This window comes from Sus scrofa, chromosome 3 (genome assembly GCF_054392235.1).
Source record: "Sus scrofa isolate SSC_HxYL_T2T_F1_AM1 chromosome 3, Sscrofa_HxYL_maternal_Yorkshire_Landrace_v2.0, whole genome shotgun sequence".
Lineage (NCBI taxonomy): Eukaryota > Metazoa > Chordata > Mammalia > Artiodactyla > Suidae > Sus > Sus scrofa.
Genome location: NC_139385.1, coordinates 81,533,279 through 81,557,171, shown reverse-complemented (window position 1 = coordinate 81,557,171; position 23,893 = coordinate 81,533,279). Strand labels below are relative to the sequence as shown.

The following is a 23,893-nucleotide window of genomic DNA, read 5'->3' as shown; positions in this document are numbered from 1 at the left end:
GATGATGACTGGTGCCAGAACAGTTAGATATCTCAAAAAAGAATGATCCAAGCCATCAACAGTTGTCCAAATGTGAGGAAATATGGGGTCTTTGTTTAAAAAGAAAATCTCTAAGCTGCTTAGAGGGGTGTAAGATTTCTGTTACGAAGGTTTAAGACGTCTGTAAGCCTAAGCCAAAGCCAAATAGGAACCATACCAGTTAGTTCTTGATGATGAAGATTATCATTATATTTTAGTTTTTTGTTTTTAATCAAAGTATTATTTCCATTCAGTAAATAAATAATTGTATTTTGAGTGCCTGCTGTGTGTAGCAGGTACTTTGTTAGGCAGTGAATAAAGCAGACATGGAGCTGATAATCTAGGTGGGAAGCAGACAGACCAGAGAATTAAACAGGAGTGTAAGGGTTGTGATAGGGAAGGTATATAGTATTATTAAAGACATTCTGAAATCAAGAAAAAGGATATTGCAGCATCAGTATTACATTCATATTGAAACAAATTTAGTTTTAGCAAAACATCACCCATCTAGTTAAATTAATATCAAAATAGAATGCTGTTGGTTTTGTTCCTATTAATATTTAATTTTTTGTTTTATAAATATAATAAACACTGTAAGGAGTTTATACCTAGTTGTACATATTTAGGGACATTATAATAAAACTTATTTAAGGTGGCATTTAGGAATTCACAAGATGTTTTTTTCTTTAAATCAATAGTTCTCAAACTTTTTGGTCACAAGAATTTCCTCGACACATTTTAAAATTATTGAGAGCCTTTGTTAATGTATATTATTGATGTTTTCCCATATTAGAAAGTAAACCTGAGAAATTAAAATAAACTCATTAAAAATAACTCCATTGCATGTTAATATAAATTACCTAGTTTTTTTGAAAGATAGTTATTTTCCAAACCAAAAATATTTAGAAGAATAGTGTTGTTTTACTTAAAAAAAAAAATCTGTAATGTCTTGACTTAATAGAAGACAGGTAGATTCTGATATCTGCTTTTGCATTCAGTATGTTGTTAGATGTGATATAGCTTTTGGAAAATTCCAGTGTATCCTTAGGAGAGAATGAAAATGAATGAAGCAAATGAAATGCTGATATTATTTTGAATATAATTTTGACCCCAGGCATCTCTGGATGCTGCAGGGATGCCTGGGAGCCTGTGGACCACATTTTGATGTAAGATGGGAAGAAACACAGTGGTTAAGAGCACTTGCTAAAATGTAGGTTCAGATCTTACTCTGGCATTTAAGCTATTTTTGTTTGTTTGTTTGTTGTTGTTGTTGTCTTTTTAGGGCCACACCCCTGGCATAGGGAACTTCCCAGGCCAAGGGTTGGATCAGAGCTGTAGCCACTGGTCTACGCCACAGCCACAGTAATGCCAGATCTGGCCTAGTCTGCAACCTACATCACAGCTCACGGCAGCACCGGATCCGTAACCCACTGAGCGAGACCAGGGACCAAACCTGCGTCCTCATGGATACTAGTCAGATTCATTTCTGCTGAGCCAAGATAGGAACTCCTTAAGCTAATTGAATGTGAGGAAATTACTGAATATTTTTAAAGTTTTATAGTCCTGTTTCCTCACTTGTAAGATAGGTATAGTAATGCCTATGCTTCAAGGTTATTATGAGGATTAATTGAAATATTGTATGTTAAGTGCCTGGATCTTGTCAGGCTATTAATAAATGGTATTTGCTGCTGCTATGTTATATTAATGCTTTTGGAGACTTTCAAATGGCAGCATTTTTAGGTTCTTCAAAGTATTATGTAAGCTAAACAGTTAATTTTCAGCATTCCTAGCATTTTTATATTTGAAACTTTGCAGTCATACAAGACAGTTTTGCTTCTCCTGATTTGCCTTTGCTGACATGTTTGACAAAAGATCAAGAGTTTGGGCCTGATTCTTTATTTCACCAAAGTGAACTAGATTTTGCACGTCTGAGGTAAGATGATTTATTTTTTTATTTGCATGTGACCGTTCTGCTCTTTCTTGTTCTAAATTGTTACTAATATTAGTGACTTCAGTCGAGACTTGGAGGTAGGAGTTAGATATTCTGAGTGCACACTCTGAAGGTAGTAAAAGGGTCCTAAGTTAAGACATGATGCTCATTAATTTGGCACAGTCATCATGTGTAAAGACGAGCCAAGTGACTGTAGTGTATTTAAAACAATCTCTAATGTATTCTAGCATTTTAGGCATACTGTAATTTAGAAGGCATACTAGATTTTTTTCCTTATAAATCTCCCCTTTTTTTTACTGACCATCACCCTACTCCCAATCTGTAAAAAGCGTTTATTTCATGGTCACTAACTGTTTGGCATTCTCATTTTTGTCAGCCAGTTTTAAATGAACCTAGTTATATCCCCTTACATTATAGGAGGTGCAAATATGAAGTTATAAGATTGTTTAAATAGATATATCCAAATTAACAATTTCCAAATTAATGCCCTTTAGTCATAATGAGAGACAGGTCTGGAATTCTCTTCTCTAAATCATATTTGAAATTATCCAAGAATGTATTTTCTTTTTTTAGAAATAAAAATGATACTTAAAAACTGTAAATGTTTACAGAGTATAAACCTCTGCCCTTATGCTACATATTACTTTAAAATTGCTTTTACAAAAAGTGTTCTATACACAGTAGTCTCAGTGATTAGGTTGCTGTTTTGTTTGGGGAACAGATCACTTAAATGGTTTTCAGAAGCATAATGACTAATAAAAGGATTAGTGCAGGTTAAATAAATATTAAATTATGGTGATAAATTACAATTTTTTTTGGTCTTTTTAGGGCTTGCACCTGTGGCATATGGAAGTTCCCAGGCTGGGGGCTTAATTGGAGCTATAGCTGCCAGCCTGTGCCACAGTCGCAGCAACACCACATCCAAGCTATGTCTGCAACCTACACTGCAGCTCATGGCAACGCTGGATTCTTAACCCACTGAGCGAGGCCAGGGATCGAACTTGTGTCCTTATAGATACTAGTTAAGTTCATTACTGCTGAGCCACAAAAGGAACTCCAAATTACGCATATTTAGTAATAAAGTTTGAATTTTTTATTTAAAGAGTCATTTTGGGGGGCAATATTGTTTTGAGAGAAGTCTGAGAAAATATACCTTTTATTTACAAAAAAATTTGTTTTGTTCAGTCATTAACCACCCTAAAGGAATTTGAAATTAGGACTTTGTTTTTCAACATACTTTCAAATAACCTTGATTTAGTGACAGCAGTTTTGTGGGGGTTTTTATGTTAGTATTTAAAAAAATAAATATTTTTAATATGTTATTTATTTATTTTTAATTGTATATTTTCAGGGGAATTCCTGGTAAGTCTGAAGACACTGAATGGTTTTCTCGACCGTCGGAAGTTAGTGAAGCTTTATTCCAGGCAGCCTCAGAAGTAGCTTCAGACTTAGTTAGCTTTAGTGTATCCCAGCGCCCACTTACAGGTAGTGAAGCTGTCGAGTCTCAGCGATCTTTATTAACTCCAGAACAAAGAACTAAAGAAGAGACTGTTGCATCTGATACACTCGATGAACTGAAAACCCATAAAAACTCTGATAGTTATGATGCTCTTTGTTCATATATGTCATGGAAGACACAAGAAGTTATACAGGAGCCAGGAACAAATTTAGCTGATGTTTCAGCTGCATCTGATACAAGTGATGAATACATAACTCCTAAAGGAAGTGACAGTTTTGATGCTTCTTGTTCATATGCGCAGTTTTGGAAACAGGAAGCTTTACAACAGTCAGAAAAATATTTAACCAGGAAGGACCATGATTCTTACTCAGATTCATCTGACCTAATTGATAAAAATAAAATTCCCAAGGCAAGTGACAGTTTTAGTGCCCCTTTTTCATATATGCCATGGAGCAAGCAGGAAGCTTCACACCACCCAGAAATAGGTCTAATCAGTAAGGACCATGTTTCTTTTTTACATGAAGTTACTCCGCCTTTTAACAATAAAATGTCACATTCTTTCTTGCATTGCTTTTTGGAAAGAGGAGGAAGAGGGGTTCCCTTAACACCTGATAGTCATTCTAAGAGTGTTTATTTAAGAGCTCCCACTGAGAGTGAGGTGAAACAACAGATGGATTCTTTGGAGGGTTATGAAAGAGATGAAGACGATCTGGGGAAAGGAGTATCTCAATGTTTTGAACTAAAGGAGAACAGAAATACTTTAATGTTTTCAGGCATGCATCCCAGCTCTTCAGAAATACAATATATTGAAAATGTTTTTCCTGATAATTCTGCAAAAGTGTCAGAAGGACATACACTCTGCAGGGGGCATGACAGCTCTATGATTGAGGCTTCTGTTGGTCCTCTTCAGACTAGTAAATCCAACTCAGATGAGACAGCAGAACAACTGTATTTTCAAGAAGAAAAAGACCAGAAGGCGACTTCAGCTTTTGGTGGGAAAAATGTTGATGTTACTGAAAATATAGCTTTTCAGGCAGTTATTGCCTCTATTGAGCCTTCCAAGAAAGAGAGTACAGTAAATGAAATCCAAACTGACATCAGTAAATCTTCAACAAATGACAGCCAAAAAAGTGAACAAAAAAATCCAGATCTTTTCCTATTAAATTATGATGAAAATTCTTTCTTTGATAAACTTAATCATTCATGCTATCAGTCTACTCCTGGGGTGTTTGAATCAGTAGCTTCAAAACCATCGTTGTATAAAAAAGATAATGGTGATAGCTCCTTGTACTGGCATCCTGATTTAAAATCACTCCCCTCTGCTCCTCAGGAAATATTCATTAAGCCAGTTTCTCTTATTCCAGAGCTTAAGTCTTCTTCTTTAAGTGAAAAATCTGTCAGACAGGCTGTTGATCTTGGCAAAACACAGTCAGCTTTATTTCAGGATGATACAGACAGTGAACTATTTCTTCCCATTGGGAAGATAAAGTCTGTTTCTGCTCTTGACCTTGCAGAGAAGTTAGGATCTTCAAACATTATTTATCCAATGAAAGTATGGACTTCAGATTCTTTGGTTTTACAAGAATTAAAGCCGCAAACATTTGAAGAAGTTGCAGATTCCTCAAACTATATTTTGGGTAAGAATGTAAACTCTAGTAACATCATTGAAGGTCCATCTGCAGCTGTAGGAGGCAGCTTTTCAGCAAACTTGGTGGCATGTGATGCAAAGTCACAAGGTAGTTTACCAGTAATCAGTGATGCGAAAGCTGCAGTCGGCCAAGAGACCTTGCTGAAAGCTAATATAGGCCCAGGTGAAATTCCTTGGCCTATGGGAGCCAAATCCAGTTTTACTATACATACAGTTATGCAAAATGACTCCTATTTTGTAGAGGGCCTGCAGGGGAAGGCTGAATCTGACATCTGTACTTTGGATGATGCTGCTGAATGCTGTAGCCTAGATGAAAATGCTGTTGTATGCAGTAAAAGAGTTGCTGAACTACAAAGAGAGGTGAGACAATAAGATGGTAGTTGGGGAGAGACATGGTCTTTTCCAGTATTGTTTCAGGAAATGGTATTGTTATTTGTTTTTACTTTTTACTGTTTCCTAGATATGTGGCCAAGGTGACTTGACCAGTGAGTGCACTGAGCTAGCAGGTTTAAAAAATTTACTTGATGATCTTGAGATCTGTGACAGCTCCCCGCACTGGCAGTCTTCTGTAGAGCTACCATCTAAGGAAGAGAGCAGTTGTGAAGTTCCTGTAAGTTTTTCTGTTTGACATTTCTTATGCTGTAGGAAGATAAATATTTTATTCAAAAAATGAGGATGAAAGTTAAGGGCTATTTCTGTCCTCTAATACCAGTTATGACATGTCATCTAGTCTTCATCTGATACCCAGGAATACACTGCATTCATTTGTTAGAGGTTGGCGTAAAAATAACATTTGTGTTTTGTAGACTGTGAGACTTAGTGAGTTCTCCGGCGTTTTGGAAAAGGCCATTGTTTAGAGCTCCCAGGCCTTTGATCTTGAGGCATCTTACTCTTCCAAATTGTTCCAGCAAGATCCTTTGGGATAGTGTTAAGGTTAGACTCATTCATGGAGACATTTACTTGTGCTTTTTCCCCCCTCTGGCCTTCAAGGTACAGGCCTTGGAATAAGCCCTGAAATGTTCAAATATTTCTGTTTAGAAGCCCCCAAAAGATTTGACTTCAGAGATATCTTGAAGTCAGAATTTTCTTTTGTACAAAGCTTCATTTGCCTGGATCCTTGGATCTTTTGGCATTTATGTTTTTCTGGTCCCATTGCCCATCTGGTTTTGTCAGCTCCAACCTGGGTCCCATTCACTGATAATATATCCTTACATTCTGTTAGTCATTAAATACAGTTAGATAATGCGGTGTACTTAATGTTACTTTTCCTTTCCTGTTTTTCCAGGTATAAGATAGTATGTAATTGGAAAGCTGCTCATTTGAGATGCTTTAGGTTCAGTTAGTTGAAAAGAGAAAATGAACAAAGATATTGTGATAAACTTTCCCTTTTACTTACCATTTATTGAGTTTACTAAAAATTTTAATATAGAGAACTGTCAGGTTCATTTTATTTTCTTCAATATTCTAGACATTGTTCAATTCTAATTTTTAGTCTAATAATAACGGGGGTGAAAATGGTAGCTCACGCTCTGTGCTCAATATTGTGCTAAAGAGATTTACTAATGTATTTCAGTTCTTTTAGTCCTTTTGGTCAGTCCTGTCAGGTAGGATTGTTGGGAATGATTATCATCATCCTGATTTTACAGTTGATACTTAGGTAAGGAACTTGCTCACTACCGTTTAGCAAGTAGGGGAGCTAGTATTTGAAACTAACCTTATCTGTGTAGTTAACCACTATACTGTAAACTGCCTCCCTATTTAACTGTTCTTTGGAGAAACCAAAGCCAAGATTTTGCATTATTTTAGCAATAATGGTTTTCGAAGGAGATTGGTCAAAGTCAGTTTTATTGAGAATGAGAAACAAAATATCAATTTTAAACTCAGAGTTTTATTTTCTTTTTTCTTTTAGTTTTATTGAGATACAATTAATATACAGCATGGTATAAGTTTAAGGGATACAGCGTAATAACTTGAGTACATACATCATGAAATGATTACCACAATAAGTTTAATGAACATCTATCATCTCATATAGATACGAGAGTAAAGAAATAGAAAATTTTTTCCCCTAGTGTTGAGAACTCTTAGGATTTACTCTTTTTTTTTTTTTTGTCTTTTCTGTCCTTTTAGGGCCACACCCATGGCATGTGGAGGTTCCTAGGCTAGGGTCTAATTGGAATTGTGGCTGCCGGCATACACCACAGCCACAGCAAGGCCAGGTCCGAGCTGAGCTCGAGACCTACACCATAGCTCACAGCAATGCTGGATCCTTAACCCACTGAGCAATGCCGGGGACTGAACCCGCAACCTGATGGTTCCTGGTCAGATTCGTTTCTGCTGTGCCATGACAGGAACTCCTTGGATTTATTCTTTTAACAACTTTCATTTATAACAATATTATATCTAAAGAGTTTCTAATTTTTTTGATAGATACATTTGTACCTTATGTCAACTTTTAATGTAGATAAGTTGTAGAGAAATGAAGATGTATATTCGGATATATATTCATTCAGAACTCTGACATGATTCTAAATTTTATTTGCTCATAACTGTAGCTTTAGGTATGTTTTTTCAGTCTAGGGAGGATGCTGTTCTCTGTGGTCTCTATGGATGGTCTGGAGTTAAGGTAATTAATGCTAGTATTAGAAAAACAGTGAGCCAGATACGATGATAGTCTTCCTGTGTGGCTCAGCTTGTTTTCAGTGGGTTTGCCTACCCTTGGTTTCTTGTTTATTCTCATCTCTGTCTCAGAAGTGTCAGCACTTTAAAGTGTTTTCCTCACTTTGGTACCTACCCATCATTCAAAATGATTATTTGGGCATCCACTTAAGTATGATGTTGCTTGGGGCTATGAAGAGAGCCAGGAGATTTGGAGTCAAAACCCTGTTCAGTTACTTGGTTAGACTTGTGCCTTGGGCAAATGATTTTGGAGGGTCACTCTCCTTCCTCATCTACATGAAGTATGGGAACAGTAATAATCACCCTCAGGTGTTGTTTTATTGGGGTAAGGTACGTAGCACTTTGACAGTATCTGGCTACTAGTTCCCCTCACTTTATTGAAACTAGATTACTAGACTCTTACCAGGGATTTACTACTTGAATTTGTTGTTTTGTTCTTTCTCTCTCCTTGTTCCCGGTAGCAGCATGTTACATTCTTTTAGCTTCTGTAATAAAATACTGTTTTAATATATCTTATTTTGTCCTTGTAACTGTAAGTATTATTTAAGGTTAACTCCTTCGATTTCTTTTCTTTTTGTTTTGTTGGTTCCCCCTCCATCACAGTTAGTTTCTTCTCAAGGTGTAAATGCTTTTCTGTATGTGAATAGTTATCACCTCTGTTTTTAGACTCTTAATATTTCTCCTGGGTAGACCCATATACTATCTTGCATGAAATTTTCTTGTGAATATTTCCATCACCTCAAATTTACCTTGCCTCTATCAGAATAACTCATTTTCCTAAAATCAAAGTGACTTGTAGATTTTCTCAGTTCTTAAAGAAGTGTTAGCATTTCTTAGTTTCTTTTTTTTTTTTTTTTTTTTTTGTCTTTTTGCCATTTCTTGGGCCGCTCCCGCGGCATATGGAGGTTCCCAGGCTAGGGGTTGAATCGGAGCTGTAGCCGCCAGCCTACGCCAGAGCCACAGCAACGCCAGATCTGAGCCGTGTCTGCAACCTACACCACAGCTCACGGCAACGCGGGATCATTAACCCACTGAGCAAGGGTAGGGATCGAACCCGCAACCTCATGGTTCCTAGTCAGATTCGTTAACCACTGCGCCACGATGGGAACTCCCAGCATTTCTTAGTTTCTTTGATTCTGTCTTCATTGTTGATTTGAAAAAAGAAACTGGGATATAAACTAATCTTGATTTTGTTTTCCTCCCAATGCCTCTAATTTTTAGTGATCAACAAACACCTCTTGATCTCTTAAATACCTCTCATCTTTTTTCATTCTGTATTTTCTTATTAGCAGCTCTGATATCTGTATATTTTGAAGCTTTGATATGGTAAAATTTATTTAAAATAAATTTTATTTTCATTGAAAAAATAGAAAAAAATTCCCCTGCATTTGGAAGCTTTAGGGAAAACTGCTATTAAAAGAAGTGTATACCCACACACACATAACTATCTTATCACATATGTGATATATACACTTGACCCTTGAACAGCATGGGGGTTAGGGATACTGACCCTCTGCGAAGCTGAAGATTCTCATCTAACTTACAGTTGGCCCTCTGTATCCTCATTTCCACCATATCTATGGTTCTTCACATTCGAAAATTCAAACAAGGGAGTTCCTATCAAGGCTCAGCGGAAACGAATCACACTAGTATCCATGAGGGTGCAGGTTTGGTCCCTGGCCTCGCTCAGTAGATTAAGTAAGAATCCAGAGTTGCCGTGAGCTGTGGTGTAGGTCACAGATGCGGCTCAATCCTGCGTGGCTGTGGCTGTGGAATAGGCCAGCAGCTGTAGCTCCAACTGGACCCCTAGCGTGGGAACTTCCATATGCTGTGGGTGTGGCCCTAAAAAGCAAAATAAAAAAAAAAAAAAAGAAAGAAAATTCAGACAACCTCAGATCCTGTAGTACTGTGGTATTTATTATTGGAAAAAAAAAAATCCATGTAAAAGTAGACCTGCACGGTTCAAACCCATACAGAGTCAACTGTATGTTAATGAGCTACAGTTCAAAACTGGACTGCAGTAGGATAATTAAAAACTAAGTACTTTGTGCTATGTTTACAGCAGGGTTTCTCTCTGTTTTGGTCATTTTGGATTGGATAATTCTTTGTTGTGGGGGGCTGTTCTGTGCACTTTAGGATGTTTAACAACATCCCTGGCCTCTACTCTCTAGATACCAGTAGCATTCCCCTCACTAAAGTATGACAGCGAAAAATGTCTCCAGGCATTGCCTCATGTTCCTTGATAGGGTGGGGTGGGGGAGTGCACAATCTCCAACTGAGAACCACGAGTCTAGAGACACCTATATAGACAGTAGAATTAGAGTATTTCCACATTCTGTCAGCTTCTTAATATTCACTACTACACCATGAAAAAACCTTCATAACAGAGGATAGAAAAATTCATGCTTATGTACACTTTTAGACTCACTCCTGAGAGAGCATGGAATAACTTTTTAAGAAAATAAATCTAAAGGTGCTATGTTGTTTTTATTTGAGAGTATACTGTGAATTTGGTGAAATGTTGTATATGTTTATGTACCCAGAGCACTATTAATAGTTTCTAATTTCATTTTTTAGCAAGGACTTGCTGGGATGTCATGAAGCTTCAAGAACTTCTTTTTCAGCATTTAACCGTTATTTCATCAGTTATATTTCCCACTCTTGTTGAAAGAAATTTGAAGATTTAGGTTTTTTTTGGTAACTGATCACAGATATAGTTCTTTGATGCCTTAATTTTTCTTCTAAACATTTGTAGATTTCTTGAAAACAGTCCTATTGTCTCTTGCTTCCTTTCCTCTTTCCTTTCCATACACATCTCCTCTTCTTAAAAAAAAAAAAATCCTTGAGCTTGTCAAGAGTATTACCATAGTTCAAATCCTGCAATGATCATACTATTGTAAGGAACAAATTTCGGAATAATAGAACACTTCTAGGTCTCCTATGTGTAGTATTCTTTACAGGTAGATCTCCAAGCCCTCAGGATAATTTGTAGAGCTTTTTTTGGATGTAATCAAGCAAGATATGACCTGTATATGAATTCAGGAGGGTTGGGAATATGATCTTGAGGAACTGGTATAACTGCTTACTATTCATTTTCGAAAAATAAGGTTTATTTTTTAGCAAAGTTTGAAATTTCATTTTCTTCATTTTTAAATCTCTTTCCATAGGTAGGTCCTTCTGATACAGACATCAATCAATCTTTTTCATCTGCATTGCCTCCATTTGTTCCTCATGAGTCAACTAGAGAGTTGGAGTATCATTCTGCAGATCTTAGAATGTTGAGAGTATCTCCTGACACTGTGCCAGGGACTCTCAAACACTTAACAGGTATGTAGAGAAGGAGAAACTAAGTGTCCTATGGCTAGCCTGTTAAAAATATCTTGCCATGAGGGAGGGGGCATGGACTATCTTGTTATGGCCAACAGATGTTTTACTTTTGAACTTGTGCAATAATTAATGTTAACTTTGGATTAGGTATATTTATAAATCTGCACAGCTTTTATTAGATAAATCATTTGATTTTTCATTGTGTTCTTCATGACAGTGTTCAGAACTGAATTACATGGAGGAGCCTGATATTAGAGCCAGCTTGTTTCTATATTCTTTTCTGTGACTGAAGGGAAAAGGGAATTAAATGAGCACAAGAGCAGATGCAAATAAGTTTATAGAGAGGAAATTGACAGGTAGAAAGCAAGATTAGGGAGTTCCTGTTGTGCTTTAGCGGTTAACAAATCTGACTAGCATCCATGAGGATGCAGGTTCTATCCCTAACCTCCCTCAGTGGGTTAAGGATCCGGAGTTGCCATGAGCTGTGGTGTAGGTTGCAGATGCTCAGATCTGGCATTGCTGTGGCTGTGGGGTATGTCAGCGCCTGCACCTCTCATTCGACCCCTGGCCTGGGAACCTCTATATGCTGCAGGGGCTGCCCTAAAATAAAAGACAAAAAAAAAAGGCAGGATTGTCTGCTGAGGGAGGTGGAGAATGGTGGAGGTGGGTTAGGGAGTTTGAGGAAAGTGGCTTGGTGAGGGCTTGGAATTTATGTTGAAGTGAATTAGGGGATAGAGCTGACCAAAGACAAACAAAAGAATTGGCAGGTAGTTCTGGGAAGTCAGCTGAGGTTGGAGATGTCTATCCTGGACATTTTTGTGTATGTGAAATCATATAGTATAAGATATTTTGTGACTGGCTTCTTTAAGTGAGTATGTTTTCAAGATTTATCTATGTTACAGCATGTATTAGTACGCATTCCTTTTTTATTGCCTAATAAGTAGTCCATTGTATGGATATATCACATTTTGTTTACCTATCTGTTAGTTGATGGACTTTTGGGTTGTTTTTGCTTTTTGACTGTTATAAATAATGCTGCTATGAACAATCAGGTTTTTATTTTTTTCCTCTTTGGTGTATATCTACGAGTGGAATTTCTGGTTCATGGTAACAATGTTTAACATTATGAATGTCTCTTTCTCAAAGAATGTGTACCATATTACATTCCCACCAGCATTATTAAGGTTCCAATTTCTCCACATCCTCAACAACACTTGTTATTTTCTCTCTTTTTGATTATAGCCATTCTGGTGGGTATAAAGTATTATCTTGTGGTTTTGGTTTATGTTTCTAATAATGTTGAGCATCTTTAGTTGTGTTTATAGGCAATTGTATATCCTCTTTGGAGGAACTTGTTTTAAGATCCTCACTCACTTTTTCATTGGATATTAGTATTTTATTATTAAATTGTAGGAGTTCTTTATGTATTCTGGATACAAGTCCCTTACATATGCAAAAATGTTCTCCTACTCTGGGTTGTTTCTTCATTTATTTCATGGTATTGACTGCAGCACAAACTTTTAAATTTTGATTAAGTGTACTTTATCTGTTTTTCTTCTTTTTTAAAGTTTAATATTTTAAATGGTAAAATACTGATAAAATTTATCATCTTAGCGCTTTTTTGTGTATACATTTCATTGGAATTAAATACATTGACATTATCATGCAAACATCATGGCTGTTCATTCACAAAACTATTTCATTTTGTAAAACTGAAACAACTCTCACTTTTTAAAGGGCTGCACCAGTGGCATATGGAAATTTCCCAGGTCAGAGGTCAAATGGAGCTGCAGCTGCCAGCCTATGACACAGCCACAGCAATGCCAGATCTGAGTTGAGTCTGCAACCTAAACCATAGCTCATGGCATCGCCGGATCCTTAACCCACGGAGTGAGGCCAGGGATTGAACCTGCATCCTCATGGATACTAGTTGGGTTTGTTACCACCAAGCCACCACAGGAACTCCTAAAACTCTCTGTCTGTTAAACAGTATTTCCCTCCTCCTGATCTCAAAGAGACAGCAGTAAGTGATGGCTTGGAGGGAGATCTTCATTTTCTGCTCAGGAATTGAACCTGGGCAGCCTGGATGAAAACCAGGAGTCCTAGCTACTAGATTAGCTAGAGGCTAAAAGTAGAATTGCCCTGATTCTTGCCTCTTGTGGTTTTTTTTTTGTTTTTTTTGTTTTTGTCATTTCTCAGGCCGCTCCAGTGGCATATAGAGTTTCCCAGGCTAGGGGTCGAATCGGAGCTGCAGCTGCCCGCCTGCGCCAGAGCCACAGCAGTGCGGGATCCGAGCTGTGTCTGCAGCCTACACCACAGCTCATGGCAAAGCCAGATCCTTAACCCACTGAGCAAGGCCAGGGATCGAACACGCAATCTCATGGTTCCTAGTCAGATTCCTTAACCACTGAGCCACGATGGGAACTCCTCTTGCACCTTGTTGAATGCAAGAATGTTTCAAGGAGGCAAAGACTGTGAAAACAGGTATAAAAAGTTTATTGTTGGAGTCACAGTACAACACGTGGGAGAGCACACAGAGAAGTGGTTTATTTAAGTCAGAAACAAAGAAGTAATACATACCCTAAAGAGGCATGTGGGTGTCCTGCTCAATTAGGATTGTGCCAGAAAGGTGATTTAAATCACTTATATAGCACAGTTCTTCCGGCTTGTTGTTTGCCTTTAGTCAAGTATCTTATTTTAATTGTCACACCTGACTGGACATAGGACCCTCCCCAATATGCATGCTCATCTTTTGACAAAGATGGATTCCAAAGCAAAGGATGCCAGCTTGGTATCAGGACTTACTATGGCCTGGCGCCCCCTCCCTTTCTGATGCCCGTGCGTCTTACTGTGTATGTGTAATTGGGACGATCTCCCTGACCCCAGGAGTGATTGAATAAATGGTCATCCTTCTTCAGTGGAAAATGAAACAAGGCCTAAAAGGACACAGACTCCTTCTTATCAAACAGGCCCATGTAACGGATGAGTTCCCAAAGACAAAGATAGCCCAAGGCCACAGACTACATTGCTCAACAAAATGACCCCTGTCTATATAAAAAAACAAAACAAAACCAAGCACTCCCCAGCGGTGGGGAGCCTGAGCCCGCTCAGAGCTCCCAGCCATTCTCTTGGTCAGCGAACTCCGCTTGCAATCTCATTGCTCCAGCCTCTGCCTCCTTCTTCCCTGTTCTAGCAGTCTTATCTCTCTACTCCAGTTGAGCTTAGCTTCTTCAACTAACGTTTTCCTTGAGGTGTCAAAGAGAAACAAGGCCCAGTTTACTTGGCCTAACAAGTCCCATCTGTTCTCAGCCCAGGGGCCCCTCTACCTCCTACCTGGGGGAAGCCCCAGTTAAATATGGTTCTGCTTTTTATCTCTATGAATTTGACTTTGCTAGGTATCTCGTGTGTATGTGTCTTTTTGTGACTGGTTTATTTCACTTAAGAATAATGTCTTTAAGGTTCATCCATGTTCTAGCAGGTGTCAGATTTCATTGAATTTATAGATTCATTTTGGGAATATTGCCATCTTAATAATAATAAACATTTTGATCTATGAACATGTCTTTCCATTTATTTAAATCTTCATTTCTTTCAACAATATTTTATAGTTTAATGAGTGTACAAGTCTTCCACTTCTTTCTTAAATTAATTCCAAATATTTTTTCTTTTTGATGTTCTTATAAAGGGAAATGTTTTCTTAATTTCACTTTTGGAATAGTCATCAGTAGTGTATAGAAATATAGTTTAAGTTTGTATGTGCATTTTGTAGCCTACAGTGTTGCTGAACTACTTGTTTATTATTTGTAATAATTTGTGTGATTTTCTTATAATTTCTTATAATTTTTACAATGTCATCTGCAAATAGATACAGTCTTGTTTCTTCCTTTCTAGTATGGATGCTTTTTCTATATTTCATTTCCCCATTGCTGGGACTAGAACCTTTGGCATAGTGTTGCATAGAAGCAGTGAGAGCAAACATCCATCTTGTGCTGGTCTTTGCAAGAGGGATTTTTGTAGATGCTCTTTATCAGGTTGAAGAAGTTCCCTTTCGTTTTTAGTTTTTAGAGTGAATTTATCATGTAAGGGTGTTAGATTTTGTCAAATGCTTTTTCTGCATTTTTAAGTTATAGTTGTATGGTTTTCCGTCTTTATTCTAATATTATGGTGCATTATTAATTAATTTTCATATATTAAAACCAACCTTGTGTTCCTGGTTGTATAGGCTACTTGGTTACCGTGTATGATCCTTTGTATATGCTGTTGGATTCATTTTACCATTAATTTTTTGAGGAATTTTGTGATTATATTCATAATAGATATTGATATGTGGATTTCTTGTGATTTTTCTTGGTTGGGTTTTGGTACAAGGCTAACACCAGTGTCATAAATTGTGTTGGGAAGCATTTTTCTCTAGTTCCAGCTTTTGGAAGAGTTTGTAAAGGATTGTTATTAGTTTTTCTTGGCTAGAACTCACTGTGGAGCTGCCTGGGCTATTCTTTGTGGAAGTTTTGAAATTTCCAATTCCATCTCTTTACTTGCTATAGGTCTATTTAGATTTTATATTTTTCATGGGTCAATTTTATGTCTTTCATGGAATTTGCCTATGTCAGCTAAGTTATCTAATTTGTATAGCTGTTAATGGTATTCTCATATGATCCTTTTTGTTATGTCAGGTTGGTAGTCATGACGCATCTTTCATTCTTGATTTTAGTAATTTGAGTTTTCCTCTTTTTGTGATTCTGGCTAAATTTTGTCACTTTTGATGTTCTTTTCAAAGAAATTTTGATTTCTCTTTTTCTAATCTCTATTTTTTCTACTTCTTAAATCTCTATTTCATTTATTTCCATTTTAGTCTTTATTATTTCCTTCCTTCCATTTGCTTAAGTTTTAGTTTGTGCTTTTTATTGTTTCTTATGGTGAAAGATTAGGTTGTTGTTTTGAGATTTTTCTTTTTAATATAGGTATTTACATTGGTAGGTTTCTAAACACTACTTTAGCTACATGCCTTAAGTTTTGGTTTGTTGTGTTTTTGTTTTCATTCAACTAGACTTTCCTAATTTCTATTGTATTTCTTTTTCATTGACTTGTTTGTCATTGGGAATGTGTTGTTTAATTTCCATATTTTTGAATTTCCTTTTGCTATTGATACCTCATTTGATTCCATTTTTTGTTGTTGTTGTTGTTTTTGTCTTTTCTAGGGCCTCACCCACGGCATATGGAGGTTCCCAGGCTAGGGGTCAAATCGGAGCTGTAGCCACAGGCCTGTGCCACAGCCACAGCAACGCAGGATCCGAGCTGTATCTGTGACTTACACCACAGCTCACGGCAATGCCGGATCCTTAACCCACTGAGTGAGGTCAGGGATCAAACCTGCAACCTCATGTTTCCTAGTCATATTCATTAACCACTGAACCATGACCGGAATTCTTCATTTGATTTTTTGTAGGATTTTGTTTCCTTTTTATGGCCTCACTGTGGCATATGGAGGTTCCTGTGCTAGGGGTTGGATCCGCAACTGTAGCCTACACCACAGCAACACTGGATCTGAGCCGCATCTGTGATCTATGCCGCGGCCTATGGCAACACCAGATCATTAACCCACTGAGCAAGGGGCCAGGGATTGAACCTGCAAATTCAAAGACAACATCAGGTTTCTAACCCACTGAGTTGTAATGGGAACTCCCGGATTTTAGTTCTTGTAAATTTTGAGACGTTTTATGTCCTAGAATATAGTTTATCTTGTAGAATGTATAGTTTGAGCTTGAGGAGAATGTGCATTCCGCTGTTGTTAGGTGATGTGTTCCATACATGTCTGTTAGTTCCAGTGGGTTTATAGTGCTCAAGTCTTCTGTATCCTTGTTGATCTTCTCCTTGTTTTCTCCATTTTTGAAAGTAGGGTATTGAAGTATCAAATTATTATTGTTTGTCTCTTTCTCCCTTTTCTGTCAGATTTGCTTCATATATTTTGAGACTTTGTTAATAAGTGCATTTTATATATATTCCTGATGAATTGACCTTTTTGTTGTTACACGTTGTCCTTTAATTCTAGTAGCATTTTTTAAAAAGTCTATTTTGTCTTACATTAGTATAGACATTCCTGTTCTTATGCTTGCTGCTTGAATGTCATATCTTTTTTCATTTCTTTACTTTCAGCCTACTTATGTTTTTATAATTGATGTATGTCTCTTGTAAATAGCTTATACTTATCTCTGCCTTTTGATGTGATTGTTTAATCCATTCACATTTAATGTAATTATCAATAAGATTGGGTATACATTTGCTGGTTTTCTTTTTGTTTTCCACATGTCTCATGTCTTTTTTCTTCTTCTGTTCCCCCGTTATAGATTTTTATTGCGTTAAGTGAATATTTTCCAGTATTTTAATTTCTTTAATGATTTTCTAGCTAGTTTTTAAAGTTACGTTATTAGTGGTTGCTCTGGGGCTTACAAAATTTATTTTGGCAGAATATACTCTTGATTTATACCAACTAAATTCTAGTGTGATACAGAGGTGTTATTCCCATATAGCTCTCTTCTCCTTTTTTGTGTCAGTGTTATTATCATAATACATACTACACCTATATGTTACAAACCGAAGAATATATTGTTACATTGTCATAATTATTTATGTAATTTTAGGTATTTTAAAGAAGCTGAGAACAGTAGAGAAAGCAAGTATATATTTGTAGAGCTTGTTACATTAATACTCTAATTTACCTTTTCTTATTCTCTTTATTTGTTCCTATGGACTTGTTGCTCTCCAATGTCATTTCCTTGCTATTCTCTAACTTTGCTCCTGTGTACCTTCTTCTGATGTTATTGTCGAACATTTTACATTTCTATATGGTATAGTGCCAATAATAACAATTATATATGCTGCTTTATGTAAACTTGCCTTTAAAATTTATTAGGAGAAGAAAGGAAAATCTCCAAGTAAGCTGTTTTTTTTGTAATTACCTACATAATTAACTGTTAGTGGCACTATTTGTTTTATTATGTAAATGTGAGTTACTGTTTGGTGTCACTTGCTTTCAGCTTGAAAAACTTCCTTTAGTGTTTCCTGTAAGATGGGCCTGCTACCAACAGATTCTCTCAGTTTTGGTATATCTAGCAATGTTTTATTTGATAGTTTGAAAGATGGCTTTCTGGGTTTTGGATTCTTTGTTTAGAGTTTTTTCTTTCAGCTGTTAGAATGCCTTTTCCACTGTATTCTACTTTATTGTTTCTGATGAGAAATCATCTGTTCTTACTAGTGTTCTCTTGTATGTGATTTTTTTTTTCTTGATATTATCAGGATGTTCTCTGTCTTTCAGTATTTTAATTATGATGTGTTGGTGTGGATCTCTGTGTTTATCATACGTTGAGTTCATTGGGATTCTCAGATGTGTAGGATAATATTTTCATCAATTTGGGAAGGTTTTGGCCATTATTTCTTTGAGTATTTTCTCTCTCTATATATATGTGTGTGTTTGTGTGTATATATATATATTTTTTTTTTTTTTTTTCTTTTTAGGTCCACACATGCGGCATATGGAAGTTCCCAGGCTAGGGGTCAAATCAGAGCTGCGCCACAGCCACAGCACTGTGGAATCTGCTCCACGTCTGCAACCTACACCACACCTCACAGCAATGCCAGATCCTTAACCCACTCATCAAGGCCAGGGATCAAACCCACATCCTCATGGATACTAGTTGGGTTCGTTTCCACTGAGCCGCAGCAGGAACTCCTTCTCTGCTCTTTTCTGCCTCAGATATCCTCCATTAAACATATGTCAGCACATTTAATCTTGTCTAATAGCTCTCTGAGCCTTTGTCCATTTTTATTCTTTTTTTGCTGTCCATCCCTTATCCTGCTCACTGATTTTCTATCCCTGTTTACTGTTGAGCTTCTAGGAAATTTTTCATTTGAGTTGTATTTTTCAACCCACACTTTCCATTTGCTTCTTTTACAAGTTCTATTAGCTTATTTTCTATACAATGAGACATTGCCATTACCTTTTAATTTTTTAAGCATGATTTCCTTCTTTGAACATATTTATAATAACTGCTTTGAAGTCTTTGCTAAGTCTAACGTGAGTATCCTTAAAGGCAATTTCTGTTACTTGTTTTTTTTTTTTTAATGTGAATGTGTCACTTCTATTTTTCTTTGCATGTTTCACAATTTTTTGTTATAAACTGGACATTTTAGGTAATATATTGTTGCAGCTCTGGATACTGATTCCCTCTCTGGGCTGGGAATATTTGTTATTGTTTTGCTTGTCTAGTTATTTAGTGACTGGGTTGGACTATTTCAGTGAAGCCTCTTCCCCCTACAGTGTGTATACATCTCACCAGAAAGCAGATTCTTTGGTATGTCTACAATCTCCTGACCTCTGATCCCCCTTCGTTCCCTCCTCCTATGGACTGTGGTTTTAACTCACTTCTTTTTTACTGTCTCTTTTTTCATCTCCCTGTTAATGTTCCTGCTTGTCTTCCAATATTGGTATCAGCTGCTCACCTCAACCAAGTTACCTGATTGCTATATATTTTCAACAATGCTTTGAGGCATAAATTGCTCCATCCTCTGATCCAGTTAATGTATAACCTTTCCTTAGAGGAAGTCTTTTAGGTCAGCCTTCGAGGCTTTCTTTTAAACTTCTGGTTTGTCTACTGTATGGCTTATTTGTATCATGCAGCTGCCAGCTTCCTCTTTTAATTGATTACTGTGATCACCATTGTTTTTACCAGTGTCCTTAAGCTTGAACTTCCCCATACTCTATTCCAAATAAAGTCAGTCTGTTTATGGAGATATGGTGCTCTCTGTTCTTATGGCTTACCTCTCCTCCTGGGAAAAAGCTTTGTGACATTGCTTTGGGAGTTGGGACAGTGGCCCTCTTATATTGGAGTGACACATCCCTTCTCATAAGAAAAGGTTCTGGGTGTGGATGGTATTCTCTGGCCCTGTCTGTGGGTGTGTGTATGTGTGTCTGTGTGTGTGTGGTTGCACCCATGGCATATGGAAGTTCCTAAGCCAGGGATTGAATTGGAGTGACCTACACCACAGCTGAGGCAATGCCAGATCCTTTAATTCCTTTAACTGGGCCACTGCATTGGATTCTTAACCCACTGTGTCACACTGGAACTGCTCTTTGGTCTTCTTGAATTGCTGCTTCTGGAATGGAACCTACATCCTATGAGTAAGATAGGGTAGGGTCTACTTGTGGCCTGATGTTCTCACCCTGCCATGTCTAGGGTGAATCTCTATAAAGGTGGGGAACTAGGTAGAGGTAAGGAGGTTACTGCTCTTCTTTTGCAGCCTCTCTTCCAAAATATTCTCTTTGTTCGGCTTCTATATCTGTGAATTATTTCTATTTATGCATCCATTTGTACCATTTTATTTATTTATTTATTTATTTATTTATTTATTTATTTAGGGTTGCATATGGAGGTTCCCAGGCTAGGGGTCTAATTGGAGCTATAGCTGCTGGCCTACGCCACAATCACAGCAGCGCGGGATCTGAGCTGCGTCTGTGACCCACACCACAGCCCACAGCAACACCGGATCCTTAACCCACTGAGAGAGGCCAGGGATCGAACCTGTAATCTCATGTTTCCTAGTTGGATTTGTTAATCACTGAGCCATGACGGAAACTCCCACTTGTACCATTTTAATTACTTGGTTACATCTCATTCCTCTCAATAAGACCCTGAGCTCCTGAGTGATAATATTTTGATATAAGGGCCTGAAATTAGACTTATTACTATGTGCTGCCTTGACATCTGAAACAGACAGGGCCTCAAAAGACCTAATCACAAGTTTTACTGCTCTCACTAGATACGCCCTCTACCCTGTGGTAAAGGCTCTCCCCGCCCAGCTAGTTTACCTGTTAACCAGACCAGCTGCATTCCGCTTGGTCCTCGACCTAATAGGTTTCACTCCTCTACCAGCTGGGGAAATTATTTAAATAATACCTATCTGTGTGGACAGAAGTTCACACTGTCTTCTCGCTGCTATAAAGCCTGCCTCCCACAGTTCCTGCTTGTTCATTCTATTCCCAAGTGCAGACTTTAAGCACTGAATATTCCATAGTTAAGTGACCTCTTTTCCTGGGATGTGAGTATATGTAACTAATAAACTACTATCAGTCTCCTCATCTGTCTGGTGTTGAGTTGTGTTTGGCCATCCCTATAACCATCATGCAGGAATCCCTGCCTCACTAGAGAGGTGAAGAGGAGGTGCATGAAAGAATTGTTTATGTCTGCGTTCAGTAAATATTGTATTGAAATGGGCCCTTGATATCAATTACCCTGAATACTTACTTTTTACTGGCAAGCACCCCCAGGTTCTGTTCCATGATGGGTTGTTTTTCAAACGGGTCCAAAGTATGAGTCAACATAGTACAAAAGTAGAGTAAAATAACTACCTTTAACAGAATTTGAGGAGTTCAGAGTACAGAAGAGATTGGAATTAAAATAAAAAGATGGAATATGGACTATTGAGAATTGGTGACACCATTAACAAGTATGGAAGTGAATTTAGTTTGGGGCATACCAAGTGTGATTTCTAGGTCATTCAGTTTGAAGTGTCCTCAGAACAAGTTGAAAAATGGCAAATGGGAAAGGTAAATTTTTTTTTCTTTCGTCTTTTTAGGGCTGCGCCTGCGGCATATGGAGGTTCCCAAGCTAGGGGTCCAATCAGAGCTGTAGACACCAGACTATGCCACAGCCACAGCAACACCAGATCCGAGCTGCATCTGTGACCTACACCACAGCTCATGGCAACACCGGATCCTTAACCCACTGAGCAAGGCCAGGGATGGAACCCACAACCTCATGGTTCCTAGTTGGATTCATTTCTGCTGTGCAACGACGGGAACTCCAGGGAAAGGTAAATTTGAAAGACTTTAACGTTCCATGATTAAATTATGTCATAAGAATAATTAAGGAGTTGCTATTGTGGCTTAGCAGGTTAAGAACCCGACTAGTATCCATGAAGATGCAGGTTCAATCCCTGGCCTTGCTCAGTGGATTAAGGATCCAGCTTTGCTGTGAGCTATGGTGTAGGTCACAAATGTGGCTCGGATCCCGTGTTCTTTGGCTGTGGCATAGGCTGTCAGCTGCAGCTCCAATACAACACCTTGCCTGGGAACTTCCGCATGCTGCAGCTGTGGCCCTAAAAAGCAATAAAAAAAAGAATAATTAAGCTGTCTGGGGAGCCTGAGTATTTTGGAACAGCAGAATTCCAAGGACAAAATTTTATACATAGTAGTAGGAGAAGGGGGGAGCCAATAGAGAATACAGAAAAGGAATAGATATTTTTATTTAACTTATTGATCTGATTTAGTTTTTATCCTTTCTCTTTGTGTTCCCATTTCTTACTGCCTTTGTCACATCGCACTGGATTTTGTTGCATACATGTGTTGAGTGCTATGTCCTCTTGGTCAGTTTATCCTTTTATTATTATGTGGTAGTGTTTTGTCTTGAGAAATTATTTTCATAATGGAGACAATTTTATCTGTTATGGTAGCCATTCTTGCTTTAAAAAAATTGTACAGTATTTCTTTTGCCATCTTTTTAATTTATCCTCCTTATGAATTTTGAAATGAATTTTTAGATAGCATATATTTGTGTTTTTTAAAAACACTCTGCTAATATCTGTATTTTAATTGGTGCACTAGACATTTGCATTAAGATAATTATTGGGATACTAAGCTTAAAGTCAGCCATTGTATTTGTTTTCTCTTTGTTCCTATTTCTCTTTTCTTGCTTTACTGTGGGTTGCAGGAACATTCTGATCTATTTATAGTATTCAAGTATATTACATTGTATTTTTTCCTTATAGGTTGCTCTAGACATTTTATTACTGTTTACTGCTATCAACTTTCATTTCTGAGAGTGAGGTATAATTAGTTCCTTTTACCTTTCCCACTGTTTTTTTTGGCTGTGCCCACAGCATGTGGAAGTTCCTGAGCTAGGAATCAAACCATGCCTAAACCACAGCAGTGGTAATGCCAGGTCCTTAACTTTTTCTCTTGAACTTTTAGTTTTTTTCCTGCTATTTTTTTTCTCTTAGAGAATTTCTCAGCCCCTCTTTGAGGATGAATCTAATAGTGACACATTTGTTTTCTTTACCTGAAAATGCTTTATTCCCCATTCATTCTTTAAGAGATAATTGAACCAAATGTAGAATTAATGTTTCATGGTTTTTAGCACTTGCAAAATGGCATACCACTTCCTCCTGGCCTCCATGTTTGCAGGTGTGAAATCTGTTGTCATTCAAATTGGTATTTCCCCTGTAAGTAATGCTGGGCTACTTTCAAGTTTTTTGTCTTTAGTTTTCAGAAATTTAATTGTGTTCTGTCTTGGTATAGATTTCTTTGTTTTCCTATTTGGAATTCACTCTGCTTCTTGAATCTGTAGATGTGCGTCTCACCAAATTTGGGATGTGTTCAGCCATTATTTCTGTGAATAATTTTTTTAGTGCATCCTTCCCACCTCCACCCCCCACCCGACTTCTTTCCTCTCCTTCTGGCATTCTGTTTATGTGAGCATTAGACCTTTTGTTGGCCCAAGAGGCCCTATTTTTTTTTTTTCTTTTTACAGCTGTATCCATGGCCCATGGTTCCTAGGCCAGGGGTCGAGTTGGAGCTGTACCTGCAGCTCATGCCATGGCCATGGCAATACTGGATCTGAGCCACATCTGCAAACTATGCCACAATGTGTAACAACACTGGATCCTCAACCCACTGAGCAAGGCCAGGGATTGAACCCACATTCTCACAGATACAATGTCAGGTCCTCAGTCTGCTGAACTACAATGGAACTTCCAAGAG

General features: G+C 37.6%; 1 protein-coding gene across 6 annotated transcripts in view; it reads left to right on the top strand.

Annotated features, from left to right (window-relative positions):
- Positions 1-23,893, top strand: part of ALMS1 (ALMS1 centrosome and basal body associated protein) — a 161,945-nt gene that overhangs the window by 28,757 nt on the left and 109,295 nt on the right. For all 6 annotated transcript variants that reach the window (XR_014841648.1, XR_014841647.1, XR_014841649.1 and 3 more), the window contains 4 exons: positions 1,834-1,951; positions 3,321-5,436; positions 5,537-5,686; positions 10,923-11,082. Coding sequence is in view for 3 of the 6 variants with exons in the window: in XM_013996028.3 (XP_013851482.2) it covers positions 1,834-1,951; positions 3,321-5,436; positions 5,537-5,686; positions 10,923-11,082 (2,544 nt within the window). In the remaining 3 variants the exon portion in view is untranslated. The remainder of the gene's footprint in view (positions 1-1,833; positions 1,952-3,320; positions 5,437-5,536; positions 5,687-10,922; positions 11,083-23,893) is intronic.